Here is a 15,252-nt window from a genome sequence, read left to right as displayed (position 1 = left end):
AAAAATAATAAGTAGTTATTAACTGAACTATCATTGTAAAACAATAATATTTCCTTAGCAGGCCATCTGACTCTGAGGAGGAGGGAAATAGGATGATGAAACAATGAAAGTAGTCTGAGTCATGAAGTTTAGATTGGTCTGATGGTTTTAATACCTCAAAGAAATATTTTCCAAGTGAAAGCTTGGCTTTATTTGATGTACCTTCTCATTATGAGTCATATATATATATCCATCATAAGACAGATACTATATTACAAATGCCTATTTCCATGTCTGTCTCTGGCCCCATGATCTCTTTGGAGTGCTAGATACTGTTCATGCTTATTGAGTAAATAAATGAATCAATCAACCAATGAAGAGCTGAGCTGACAACTGAAAGAAGTCCTGTCAATTTTGGAAAGAAAGTTTTAGACACTGACAGAAATATTACTGTTTAATTTAGATTCTTTAATTAACTCTACTACATGTTCACTCAGCAACAAAGGAAGGTACAAGAAAGATTAAAATGTTTTCATTTTCAGTTGTAGTATATTGGAAATAAAAATGGTGATATTTTTTCTTTCTTTAATATACTCTCACAGTTAGACATACTGAGAGCACCAGATAAAATTACTGTGATACTGATTTTTTCACATTTGCTTTCATTTTCATACAATAGTTACTTTAAATATTATATAGCATGTCCTATTCATTTTTGAGGATTAATCTGAATATTACCTCAACAATGTTCAGACTCCTAATGGTGATTTATAGTTCCACCCAAAATACTGTAAATTTAGATATTCTATTGGAAAAGAAAGGAAATTTGTTTAACAATAATAATATTACAAATTATGCTTGTCTAATGTAAAAATATGTTGTTTGAAAAGAAATTAATCAAAGAATGTTTTTAATTGAATAGATACAGACATCTTAGTGTTCAGTTTTTATTTTAGATAACTTTGTTTTAATATGCATAATGTTTATTAAAAGAAGACAGAAACCTAAATATATATCAATTAGTAATTCTGGCTTATTATTTTTAAAGCTATGATTCTTTTAATTACTTGTCAACCAGATGCAACACATCAAAAATTTAAACTTTTAATGCTTGGGCACATCTTAACAAGACCTTATATAAACAATGGAAGAATCATCTAGGTTTAAGTGTATGTGAATTCACAGTCCTAAATATGATAAAAATTGTTTTAAGTGCATCGGTTTGATTTCATGAGGTACAGGTTCTTTATAATTTCTCTGCTGGAATCATAAAGATAGAAGAAGGGTCAAGGTCAAATTTGTATTTTTCATCTCGAAAGCATCCTTTAAAATATTTATGAAGAGACTAGTATAAAATAAAAATAGTAGATGCACAAGCGTAGGTTGGGATAAATAAATCATATAACCAAAAATAAAGGAATTCAAAAAGAATGTAGATAGGCTTATTGCAGAGGTATTAGAATATCAATGTATGTGCTGAAGTGTTCTGATGAATCAGTTGAAAAGATGAAGCCATTAACATTAGACTTAGGCAATTCAGTAGAACATGAAAGTTAGTCAAAAAGGAATAGCTGAAGAAATAAGGTATTTATTAAATCTACCCTGACATTTTGAATGAAAAAACACATACATACAAGCAAGTGTAAAAGAAAAAAAAAGAAAAAGAAAGAAAAACAAATACTGTTAGTTATGTATTCCTGATAGTCCTTCTTTATGAGTTATAAACAAACACGCCTGGAAAAATTCAAATGGCCTTGCTAAGGAGTTACTGTTTCTGTTCGTGTTTATTTACATTTTCCTGAATTAAAAAAGAATAACAGACCTTTTCTACAAACTTATGGTTACCAGAGGATTAGGGGAAGGGGTTAGAGGTAAATTGTGAATTGTGAGATTGGACCTGACATATATACACGACTATTTTTAAAACTGATAATTAACACTAACCTCCTGTATAGCACAGGGATCTTGACTCAATACTCTATAATGGCCTGCATGGGGAAAAAAAAAAAATCTCTTTAAAACAAAAGATGAAAACAGAAGAAGTAGAGTTGCATTTGTAAAAAGCTAACTTATGATTACCAGGAAGTAAAGGGAAGGGATAAACTGGGAAATTAGGGTTGACATATGCACACCACTATATATAAAACAGATAACTAATAAGAACCCACTCTATAGTACAAAATATTTCACTCAAACGGAGACCAAAAGAAAGCAGGAGTCGCAATACTCATATCAGATAAAATAGACTTTCAAATAAAGGATGTGAAAAGAGACAAAGAAGGACACTACATAATGATCAAAGGATCAATTCAAGAAGAAGATATAACAATTATAAATATATATGCACCCAACATAGGAGCACTGCAATATGTACAGCAAACACTAACGAGTATGAAAGAGGAAATTAATAGTAACACAATAATAGTGGGAGACTTTAATAGCCCACTCACAACTATGGATAGATCAACTAAACAGAAAATTAACAAGGAAACACAAACCTTAAATGATACAATGGACCAGCTAGACCTAATTAATATCTATAGGACATTTCACCCCAAAACAATCAACTTCACCTTTTTCTCAAGTGCACACGGAACCTTCTCCAGAATAGATCACATCCTGGGCCATAAATCTGGTCTTGGAAAATTCAAAAAAATTGAAATCATTCCAGTCGTCTTTTCTGACCACAGTGCAATAAGATTAGATCTCAATTACAGGAAAAAAATTGTTAAAAATTCAAACATATGGAGGCTAAATAACATGCTTCTGAATAACCAACAAATCATAGAAGAAATCAAAAAAGAAATCAAAATATGCATAGAAATGAATGAAAATGAAAACACAACAACCCAAAACCTATGGAACACTGTAAAAGCAGTGCTAAGGGGAAGGTTCATAGCATTACAGGCTTACATCAAGAAACAAGAAAAAAGCCAAGTAAATAACCTAACTCTACACCTAAAGCAATTAGAGAAGGAAGAAATGATGAACCCCAGGGTTAGCAGAAGGAAAGAAATCTTAAAAATTAGGGCAGAAATAAATGCAAAAGAAACTAAAGAGACCATAGCAAAAATCAACAAAGCTAAAAGCTGGTTTTTTGAAAAAATAAACAAAATTGACAAACCATTAGCAAGACTCATTAAGAAACAAAGAGAGAAGAACCAAATTAACAGAATTAGAAATGAAAATGGAGAGATCACAACAGACAACTCTGAAATACAAAGGATCATAAGAGACTACTACCTCTTATTTTTTGGCTCTATGCCAATAAAATGGACAACTTGGATGAAATGGACAAATTCTTAGAAAAGTATAACTTTCCAAAACTGAACCAGGAAGAAATAGAAGATCTTAACAGACCCATCACAAGCAAGGAAATCGAAACTGTAATCAAAAATCTTCCAGCAAACAAAAGCCCAGGACCAGATGGCTTCACAGCTGAATTCTACCAAAAATTTAGAGAAGAACTAACAAGAGACTCTTCTCAATACTCTGCAAAGGCTTCAATGGGAAAAGAATCTAAAAAAATAATGCATGAATATTCAGTTGTGTCCAACTCTTTGTGACCCCATGGATTGTAGACTGCCAGGTTCCTCTGTCCATGGACTTTTCCAGGCAAGAATACCGGAGTGGGTTGCCATTTTATCTTCCAGGGTATCTTCCCAACCCAGAAATCGAACCCACATCTCCTGGATCTCTTACATTGGCACTCAGATTCTCTATCGCTGAGCCACCTGGGAAGTACCCCCCAAAAAAGAAGTAGACGGTTAGATAGCATCATTGACTCAATGGACATGAGTTTGAGCAAATTCTGGGAGATAGAGTAGGACAGGGAAGACTGGTGTGCTGCAGTCTATGGGATCACAAAGAGTTGGACGCGACTTAGCGCCTGAGCAACAACAATATGTTTATGTATAATTGATTCATTTTACTGTACTGCTGAAACTAATACAACATGGTAAATCAACTATACTCCAATAAAAAATTTTTTAAATTAATAAGACCCTTTTGTTAAAGCAGTTGTAGATTTACAGGAATTACTGAGCAGAAAGTATTGAGTTTCCGTATACTCTTTCTTTCCTTTCCCCCAGAACAGTTTCCCCTATTATTAATATATCAAGTTAGTTTGGTACATTTGTTATCATTGATGAACTGTTACTGATACATTATTAACTAAAATTCAGAGTTTGCATTACTATATTATAGTTCTGTGGCTTCTTCCAAATATATAATGGCATATATTTACCATTAGAATATCATGCAGAATAATTTCACTGCCTTCAAGATTCCCAGTGTTCCACCTATTCCTCCCTCCCCTTCTCACTGCTCCCCTGGCAACCACTTATCTTTTTACTGTCTCCATAGTTTTGCCTTTCCCAAAATGTAGTTGGAATCATATAGTGTACAGCCTTATCTGACTGACCCTTTTAATTAGCAATACTCATTTAAAGTTATTCCATGATTTTTCTTGGCTTAGTAGCTCCTTTCTTTAATTGCTGGATAAGTTTGCATTGTATGAATGTAGATGCGCATTTGTTTATTCACCTGTAAAATACATCTTGATTGTCCACTTTTGTGATTCAGTTTTACAGTATAGGACTATATGCATGTGTGCGTGCTAAGTTGCTTTAGTTGTGTCCGACTCTTTGCAGCCCTATGGACCGTAACCCACCAGGCTCCTCCATCTGTGCATTCTCCAGGCAAGAATACTAGAATGAGTTGCCATGACCTCCTCCAGGGGATTGTCCTGACCCAGGGATTGAACCTGCTTCTCTTATTTCTCCTGCATTGGCAGACAGGTTCTTTACCACTAGCACCACCTGGGAAGCCCATGGGTCTATAGATGTATAGCCAAATCACATATTGCCTCAGTGATTACCATAGGATAGAACCTACTGAAAATGTGAAACAATCTTCTTTTTGTCTTTATCTCAATTTTCTCTCCTCTTTTCCCATACATGGAATTCAGAGACTCAGAAAATTTCTGGTGAGTATGCATCTCACTATAAGCCATCTTAAAATAGTGCTCCTCAAAAGTTCAAGTAAGCATCTTCTTTAGAATCACTAGGGATGCCTATTAAAATTAGATTCTAAGCCCTACTCCTGATCTACTGCATCAGAGTTTCTGGGTAAAGAGGCCTGGTTTTTGTTTTCACAAAGTTTCTCAGGTAGTGTTTACTCTCACTAAAGTTTGAGAAGTTGAGAAAAATGACTAAAGTCATTTTTTTAATTGGGTTTTGTTTTTGTTAATATTTGACATTCTGCACTTCTAAAAATCTCAGATCTGGGAAGAGTAGAGTTCAATTTAGAGCATGTTATCAACTCAAGGTAAAAATAAGTAATTTTTACAGAGATATATAGTGCAGTGGAGGAAATATTTCCTGCTTCTGTGTGGATTCCCTCCAGGATTCCTTACGAAAGAAAAGCAGGATTGTTATCCTGGATCATTTACTTATTCCAGTCTTTTCTTCATGTCCCTGAAGGCATCTGTATTGCCGTCAACCCATGACCTTGACTCACAGTCACAAAAGGGCTAATAGATAGTTCCTTAGGAAGCAGAAAATTCAATAACATTTAATATTTTAGGTATTGAGATTATCATTTTCACCATTTTTAGCAAAATTTACTGCCTCGGGGTATAGAAAAATTCAATTGAGTTGTTGACTGGATTTTAAAAACTATTGCAAAAATTGTAGCTTTGAAAGTCAAAGCTTTCATTTGTGAGAGCCAAGCTTTCTGAGGTAATAAAAATAATTGCTCAAATTAAAAGGAAAAATCCTAAAAATGAATGCATTAAATTTATGTACCAAAGGGGAATTTGAAAAGACAGTGTAAGATGATATTAGAATTAGCTTTTCCTTCATTGGTAGAGGAGATGCACACCCACTTATACACAGAGTTATAAGGTTTGGAATAGTGGAGAGAGAAATAAGAAAGAAGATCGGGAAAAAACAGATTTAGATGTCCTCAAGAAAGTCAAAAGCCCTGGCTCCCACCCCTGTTCCTCTTGATTCAAGGTATGAAAACTATGGAAATCTGAGAGAAAGGAACTTGTATGTTACTTCCCAAGGTGTAGCTCTGGGAGATTGCCAGCCTCTTTAAAAAGACGATCTAGTTTGGTCTTCAGAACTTCAGGATGGGACTGAATGCTTGGTCTCCAGTACCAAGCATTTAGGAAGTCAGGTGCCTAGGCCAGTGAGCCTGAGAAGAGCATGCCTGGGGAAAGCAAGGACTTTCTGACCTAAAGGAATGGGCATCACACAAGTTCTGAAAGCTGGTATAGCTCAAGTCCTCAAACAAGGAAAATGCCTAGTGCGTGGACCAAGTAACCAGAGGCCGCCACAGCGTAGCAGACAGTCAGCGGCCCTGCAGCATGTACCGAGGGAGGGGAATCAGGAGACTCATATCCAGGGGGACAGAGGTGTCCGTAAGGTGAGAGACCGGCTTTAACTGTATCTGATCAGTGTAGAAACCGTCCCTCTGGAACTTAGATTACCTTTGCTGAGAACAAGTTGTGGGAAATGATTAATTTGCCTAAGCAGTTGCTTCAAAAAGAAGCAGTTATTTGAACATTCAACTTTAACAAATAGGAATTTCATGTGCATTACATTGAAAATATAGCGTCTAGAGGAGGATTTCAAGATTGACCTGTGTGTATTCTAGGTATAAGTAATTACACTATCCAAAAGAAATATATAGTTGAAAATCTCTGAGTTTTCCATTTATTCTACATCATACCCTGAGTTCATTTATATCAAAAGAAATATGCATGTACAAGGAGAAATGCCGCTGTGAAGTGTAATATCTAACTTGGGCTTTAGAATCACACAGACTCAGAATTTATTTCAGATTCCTCTACCTGCTAGCAAATCTGGGTTTTCTCATCTATAAGATGAGAATACTATACACCGTGCAGGATTGTATAAGGTATAAATGACAAAATGCATATGAAACACTTACACTAGTGTCTGGCACGCTAAGCATTCCATCTTATTATCTGTAATCTTATTGTTCTTGTCATTGTTATGTTATGAATTTCTGTTTGCAGAAATCACTGTCTTAGATCCTTATCTGAGATTCATGGTCAATATAATCAACAAGTGATATAAATTAATCATGGTCTATGTTGAGAATTTCTTCCTGGAAAAATAATTTTGTAGCTCTGCTGTAGGCCAAATTCACATTCATTTCTATTAGTAGCATGCCATAGGATGTTGATTTCCATTATTTATATTCTATTGAGACAAATTCTATCATGAGTCACCATTTTCCAACAACCTTTACTTTGGCCTAGGAGAAAATGATCCTGAAAGATGATCTAGGTAGTTTTAATAGCTCTTTCTGAACCTCAGATGTAGCAGAATGACTTTCTAGATTAAGAGAAATGCCCATCAAAGTACATATGGGTAGATAATCAATGGATGGGGGCAAATAATCATATGGAAACATTTACTCTTTGTCTTTGCTATAGCTCTTTTAAATAAACTGATTAATTCCTTTCATGATTTCACCCTTGAAACCACAAACTATTTTGTTCTTTGTCATTGTTGCATGGCATTCCATTTGGCAGTCAGCTTATTTTTAGCCAGACTATCAAAGTATTTTTCAACTGGACTGTCACTGCACTTAAACTTGGAATCTTGCAACCTGAGGAACTGCGCTGGGGAAAAGAGAAACTTCTAACAAATGGGAAATTATAAATCCAGACCAACGCAAACTTGTACTGGTAATTATTCCTATATCTTTAAATGTAATATAATTCAGTAGGTGATATATATAGTTAACATTTCACTGGAATATCTGCTAATTTTTGCGAGAGGACAAGACAAGATTTATGCAAAAGTGTTAACATTATCTGTGTTAATAATTATCAAATTATTTTTTCTCTGAAAGATCTTTAGAAAAAATCACAAAATTTCTTATAATACTCTAGTGTTTTAGTTCCTAGGTATAATGCTAAAGAAAAAAATTTGGAATACTGTTGAATATAGGGATTTTAGGATTACATCTTAAGTATCTAGTACTTAAAACCTAAAAACTCTTGTCTAGCAACTAGAGATTGCTATAATTATAATGCAATAAAATCAAATGAAATAAGTCAAATATATTCTTCTATGTAAATATATTATCCAGTATCAAATGGGTTTTTAATTACTACAATTCTATATGATTGCCTTTTAAATATAAACATCTGCATTTTAAGCTCAATCAGTAATTTAAATTAAGTATTGTTTAATTCAGAATAAGAACAGAGTTTTAATCACTTGTGTGTTATGAGCTGTGTCTACATTTTGCAAAGCACAGCTATGAATCAGTCCCTTTTTGTTTTTCTTTACTAGATGAATGGAAGAAGAAAGTCAGTGAATCTTATGTTATTGTAATAGAAAGATTAGAAGATGACCTGCAGATCAAAGAAAAAGAACTTACAGAACTGAGGCATATATTTGGGTAAAGTTGTCAGAGTTATTATTTCTATTTATGTGTCTTCATTGTTGATCTAGTTTTTAGTTATACCTATGTTTAAAAATGCGACCCATGTAATTTCAACATTAACCTTAGAATATAAGCTTATATTCTAACCTTTCATATAGCCCCTGACCATTCATACCCTAAAATACAAATATCTTGCCTCATTAAAATATGCCTTGCCTGTTCCCATCACTTAAGTTTAAAGAGAGAGGAACCTGAAGGTTAGTCTTTGAAAAGAAACTGTTGCTGATCTGAATAATCTCTAGAATTAGATCTCTCTTATAAGCCATGCCAACAGCAAACACTAAGACTTCTCTTCTCAAATGGTGATGGAGTACTGGCCACATTTTTCTTTTTGTACTACCAGAGAACTCCAGTTTTATCAAACCCTTTGGTCCCTTGACATTGAAAGGCTGTCCCTTAATGAAACTGAGTATCGCTCTGCCCTTGAACAATGATATAACAATGTGTAATATTGGCTTCAGGCTTTCACTGGGTTTTGTTCCATGATAACAAGATAAAAATAATCTGGCATAGTGTCACAACCTTGTAAGACACAAAATGTTCAGAAAAGAAGGGCAGAGCCCTTATACACACTAGCAACCTTCTGAAGAAATTGAATCTGGCATTGAGAAACAATATATTTTGGAGAGTCAATTTGAGTTAGCTGCCTGACTGAGGAAAAGTCCCATGAAGGCCAGTTAACCATGTTCACTTATAGCTGTGTTAATCGTATAATACATTTATAACAAAGAACTCTATCAATTTTACTTGGAAAATAAAGGTAATAAAGCAATGACCAAATGACATATTTTTAAGAAAAATTTCAGATATAGTAAACATACAAAGCTGACATAACTAGCAAATATAACTACCCATGTATAATATAGTTTATATAAAATTGTCAGTGGTTTAATAAGGCCTTCACAATTATTCAGTTTATGGTTTAGGAAATAGTTAATTCTCTATGTTATTTAGCTCAAAATGATTAACTCCATTTTGACACTTTGATGAGATACCCTGGGATGGTTTTTGCAAGTATTATCACATACTGTCTTACGGGAAAACATTTGAAATTCCTATAGAGATGTGATTGACACTGTGGTATAATAGATTTATGCATACATATTAATTTTGTTGGAAAAAAGCTATGACTATAGAAGTTAATCATAAGTCCTCTAGTTCTTATTGACTCAGTTAAATATGCTGAATAAAATGTGATTAAATTGGAGATTTTCCTCAACTTTATTTGTCATTTTTTTTTTAAATTTGGGAAGTATTGTGCAAATATGTCAAGGCTAATTTAAACAGACATATCCTTCTAAGGATTAAGCTTGAAATGTACTTTTTTTCTCAAACCATATCAACAACAAGTAGCTGCTTCTACAGATCCTGTTCTGGCCTACTTTTCTCCTATATTTCTAGTGTATGTAATAAATGTGACCTCCTTTTTGCTGATTAGTATTGTGGGGGGCATAGGTTAAAGAGAGGAATCAGTGTAACTTATAGTTCAGAATTTATCGTGCCAGCTATATTTAAGGTGCTATTCCAGATACATCGATATGAACCATTCATTATTTAATCAGCACCATGACCCTGTGTGATAGGTAATATTCATTCTGATGGATAATAAACTAAGGAGTAGAGACGATGGATCTTGTCAAGATCATTTGGTCAAGCATTGGAACTATGATTTGTAGCGAGGTCTACCCAGCTCCATAGAGAGAGCTCTTCTTACCACATCCTGATTCATGTTCCAGGAGTTCACAGTCTGGTTGAGGGGAAACACATATGTAAATAACTCACAGAAGACAGTCTATGACAAGTGCTAAGTGGGAGGAAAAACAGGAGAGTTTTCAAATACAAAAGATATGAAGTTTGATGTCTTGATTAATTCATTGGTTTTATAAAGCATTCCAGATAAAAGACAGAGTTAAGTAAGTATATATAGGCAAGAATGGATGAGTACCATGGAAAGTCTACTACAACCAAGAAAACTTTATGTCTTGACCATTTTATCTAAGTTGAATAAGAAAGCTCTTTCAGTCAGCATTTACAAGCAATTTATCCTTGGTTATATTGCTTTATCTCCTTGAGCCTCATTTACACTGTAAAATGTAATTATGGCCTCACAGGACTTTGAAAAATGATGTCAGATTATGAGTACAGGGCCTAATGCACAGTATGTATTGAATAATTGGAGGTTTTGATTATCATGACTAATTGGATAAATAAGGGCAGTTTGAAAGACTGAAGACCTTATTGACAAGTGGGAGTAACTTTGACAAGTTTATTCAAATTAAGAAGTGAGAAAATTAGGATAAAGTGTTTTTACATCAAGAAGATATTTTCAAAAATAAAAATGTAAAATGTTGAAACAATTCAAAATAGTGCCAAAATCTGATATATAACCTTTAAAGATTGCGATCAAGAGGGATTTGAACATTTTTCAGACTAGAGTATTAGAAAGTTCATCAAAATGGATGTCAAAGATGGTAGGGCATTTTGAGAAAAGGAATACTGGTAACCTGGTACTGAGACCATTAAAGAAGCTGTAGAAATGTCCCATTATCCAGAAGTAATGAGGCTGAGGCCAGGATTACCCACAGCCTAGAATCATGTTTCTCCAAGGGCTAAGCACCTCTCACAGTTTTCTTACAAAAATTTTAGATTCCATCATTCTATCCCATATCAAGTGAATCAGAATCTCTGAGGCTGATTTCCAGAGACCTGAATTTTTAACAAGTAATACCTTTGTGTGTGAATAATGATACTTCAGCTAAAGTTTGGAAACAACATTTCTCGAAAGATATCTAAGTTGCGCTGAGAACTCTGCTTGGTGTGATATTGGTGAAGGGATGAGGAACATGAAAACAGAAAGCAAGTCAACTAGTATGGTCTATAGAGAGACAAGGAAGCAAACAAACAAAATCCGAGTACTCTGCTCTGCTATCAAGGAAAACAGCATCAGAGGGAAAGAAAGTCAATCCTGCCTAAGGCAAAGTTCTGAGATTTTTTCTTTTCTCTAGAATAAAATGATAGATGATAAGCAAAGAGAAAAAATGGAATACTAAGAATATATTATAAATTGTCTTACTCATTGGCTCACACACCAAAGTTTTAAAAGTAGTTCAGTTTAAGCAGAATTCCACGGACAGAGGAGCCTGACGGGCTACAGCCCATGGAGTTGCAAAGACACAATTGAGTGACTGAAACCAAATATTGTATGAGATCACATTTAATTGAGCATCTAGGACATTTTAGCTGTTAAATCTCGGAATCTTTCTCATGTTTATTCATGCTTTATGTAATGTTAGGAGTACTTCAGTGATGGACAACTCTGTTAGGCTGCTTGACATCAGGCTTCCTCTGAACAGGTAGATAGCAAGAAAACTATCAGGTGCCTAAAATGAATCATTTCATACTAGAGTCTTAGCTGAAAGATCGCTAGTGCAGACATAAGTTTGATTGGCTTTTGTTTTTGTTTTTTGCAGTTTTTTGGTTGTTTTCATTTGTTGAAGTTTCTTTATAGTAACTAATCCCATTCATTAAAAGAGACTTTTTGCCTCATAAAGCAAGAATTCAGTTTAGTTACTGACTTATGTCACATCAAATACACAATCTCCAGTATAGCTTTCACTCACAACATAATCCAAAGCAATATAAGTGCTAAATTTAAAAAAGACAAAAAGAGCTGAAAGATGATTGATTATGCCAATTTATAGCAGCTTTGCAAAGGGAACTTGATATGGGAAAGAAGAGGAATGGTAATTAAATGTTCCTTCACCTTCTATAATAAAGTTGCATTCACTCTTAATTTTTAACATTTCTTAAGATAATAGATGAGAGACTGGAAAAGATGAGGAAATAGAGAAGCAGAAGAAGGAAAGACAAAAGTGGTACCCTGGAGTACATTGTGTGGTTATTTCCTCCTCTGCACCATCTCTTTCTTTGTGTTTATCAATTTAATAACACTTACTACTTGGTGTTGTCTTTATCAATTTACAGGTCTGCTATTAACTGGTATCAATATATATGTTCACTAAAGACAGCTTCTTTGTCTATTCAGCTTTATCTATAGTTGTATTTATTTGTAATACCTATTTGTGTATCACTTGAAAACAAATTGACAGTTTAATGCCTACCATTTGTCAGGCATCCTACCAGGTATTTTAGTATGCATTAACTCATATAATTTTAATAGTATACATTTGGGTGCTTTGAGCACAGTAACTGGCACATGGACAGCACTCAAAAATGTTAGTTAAAAACTAACAATCATTATTTATGTTCACATCTTTCTGGGGTATGTATTGCACTTAGCATTTTATAACTGAAGAAAATGAGGCTAATCAAATTAAACTGGCTTGAACCAGGTTACACATAGTTCTCTCTAACTTAGTACCTTACTCACTTTCACTATCTCTCCCTCTTTTTTTCCTCCCTCTGTTCTTCTCTCCCATCCTATACTGGAGGAAAAAGAAATATGGATTAAAAAAAAAGAAATATGGATAATATTATCTTTGAAAACTTTTCACCTTCACAATGCCACTGTACAGTTTTGCTATGTCCTGTGTATTAGTACTGTCCCTACATGTGGGAGTAGAGGAATATAATTTACAATCCCACCCCCACCCCCTGGTGATACATGAACTTCTTCCACGATCTTTGTAAACCACTTACAAGTTGGCTTTCCACGTGCAACTTTTGAAAGACTTCCACTTTAATTGTTTTGTTTCAACATTTTTAAGTCTTTAGAAATTTTAGAACTATGTTTTTCTGATTTCATCATCAAGCCTACTTTTTACCTGCTTAATCTGTAATATATCTATAAAGAGATTCCCAAAGAAGTTATGATTTTTCAGTGCTATCACTTTTCAACATAATCAGAAGAACCCTATTATTAATCTCATTTTTAACCTTATTTTGACATTGAGTAGATATACTTTGGTCAATAGTGTATTAACACTTTGAAATTGTGAAATGTCTCACTTTGAACTTGATTAGGTTTAATAAATAAAAATAGTCAAAAGTCTATTCCATGAGAAAGCAGTTGCAATGTTAAAAGGAATTAAAAAAAAAAAAAAGGAAAGTTAAAAATAATGAAGGCATTTTCTGAGTTGTATCTTCCTGCTTCTTTTCTTCCTGAAAAGTTCCTCTGGGCCCAGCTGCAGTCCACCGTACTTATCCAACAAATGAAGTATCTCCCCTAAATCTACTTTTTCAGAACTATAAACAATTATAGTTTGTTTTGGGTGTATGAGTAACTGAATAACTCCAGATAAATAAATGAATAACTCCAGAAGCAATACAGGCTGATCTTGCCTAAGAAGAGTGAAATTATCTATCAGGGTGCTAAGTAGAGAATTGAGGGAGGAAATTGCATCTTAATAAAATTGAGTGAAAGATTATTTGTTATGTCTGGTAAGGGCATTGTGTTAATTAAGAATGAAACAGAAAACAAACAACAAATAAATAAAAAGATCTCAAACCAAAAAGCAGAGAATTCACACTGTCCCAAGACTGTTTACCTCTCTATATCTTTTCTTGCTTGTCTATATAAAACTTAGTGGGGTTTCCTGGTGGCTCAGATGGTAAAGAATCTGCTTACAATGCAGGAGACCCAGGTTTGATCCTTGGGTCAGGAAAGTCCCCTGGAGAAGAGAATGGCAACCCTCTCCAGTGTTCTTGCCTGGAGAATTCTATAGACCGACAAGCCTGGTGGGCTACAATTCGTGGGGTTGCAAAGGGTTGGACAAGACTGAATGACTAACACTACTACTACTAAGTAAAACTAGTTATGAATAATAGTTTTACAAGAATATTGTGTAAAAACTTTCAAGCAGCTTGATCTCAAACTTACTCACTCACTGTCTCTCTGCCTCTTTCTCTTTAATTTAGTACTTCACTCAGTCTTACTGACTCTTTCCATTTTTATCCTCCTTCCGATCTTCCCTCCCATCCCATGCTGCCTTCATCTTCCCTTTCTACTTTCCTATCCCTCTTCTCAAATGCAAAGCAAAATAATAAAAAGGTTAAAATAATTAATACCAATAGTTTCAACTCTCTAGTAAAAATAATTATTACAGCAGCTAGTACTTACAAAAGTCTTAAAACTAACTCATTTAAACCTCAAAATAACCCTATGAGTTAAGAATTCTCATCATATCAATTTTATTTCCCTTAACTCTACTTTCATTTCAGTTCAGTTGCTCAGTCATGTCCAACTCTTTGCGACCCCAAGGACTTCAGCATGCCAGGTGTCCTTGTCCATCACATACTCCCAGAGATTGCTCAAACTAATATCCATCGAGGTGGTAATGCCATACAGCCATCTCATCCTCTGTCATCCCCTTCTCCTCCAGCCTTCAATCTTTCCCAGCAGCAAGGTCTTTTCCAAGGAGTCACTTCTTCACATTAGGTGGCCAAAGTATTGGAGTTTCAGCTTCAGCATCAGTCCTTCCAATGAATATTCAGGGTTGATTTCCTTTAGGATTGACTAGTTTTACTTCCTTGCTGTCCAAGGCACTCTCAAAGAGTCTTCTCTGACACCACAGTTCAAAAGCATCAATTCTGCGGCATTCATCTTTCTGTATAGTCCAACTCTCACATCTCTTTATGACTACTGAAAAAACCATAGCTTTGAGTAAATGGACCTTTGTTGGCAAAGTAATGACTCTGCTTTTCAATATGCTGTTTTGGTTGGTCATAACTTTTCTTCGAAGGAGCAAGTGTCTTTCAATTTTATGGCTGCAGTGATTTTGGAGCCCAAGAAAATAAAGTCTGTCACTGTTTTCTTTGATT

The 15,252-nt window shown here is 34.5% G+C and overlaps 1 protein-coding gene across 1 annotated transcript in view; it reads left to right on the top strand.

Moving 5' to 3' along the window:
- The first annotated feature begins 7,634 nt into the window (after nucleotides 1-7,634).
- TNNI3K (TNNI3 interacting kinase) overlaps nucleotides 7,635-15,252 on the top strand; it is a 311,086-nt gene continuing 303,468 nt past the window's right edge. The window contains exons 1-2 of the mRNA XM_065910902.1: nucleotides 7,635-7,705; nucleotides 8,319-8,427. Coding sequence (XP_065766974.1) covers nucleotides 7,666-7,705; nucleotides 8,319-8,427 — 149 coding nt within the window. The 5' untranslated portion in view covers nucleotides 7,635-7,665. The remainder of the gene's footprint in view (nucleotides 7,706-8,318; nucleotides 8,428-15,252) is intronic.

This window comes from Muntiacus reevesi, chromosome 1, assembly GCF_963930625.1.
Source record: "Muntiacus reevesi chromosome 1, mMunRee1.1, whole genome shotgun sequence".
In the NCBI taxonomy this organism is placed as follows: domain Eukaryota; kingdom Metazoa; phylum Chordata; class Mammalia; order Artiodactyla; family Cervidae; genus Muntiacus; species Muntiacus reevesi.
This window is presented reverse-complemented; position numbering and strand designations above follow the sequence as displayed.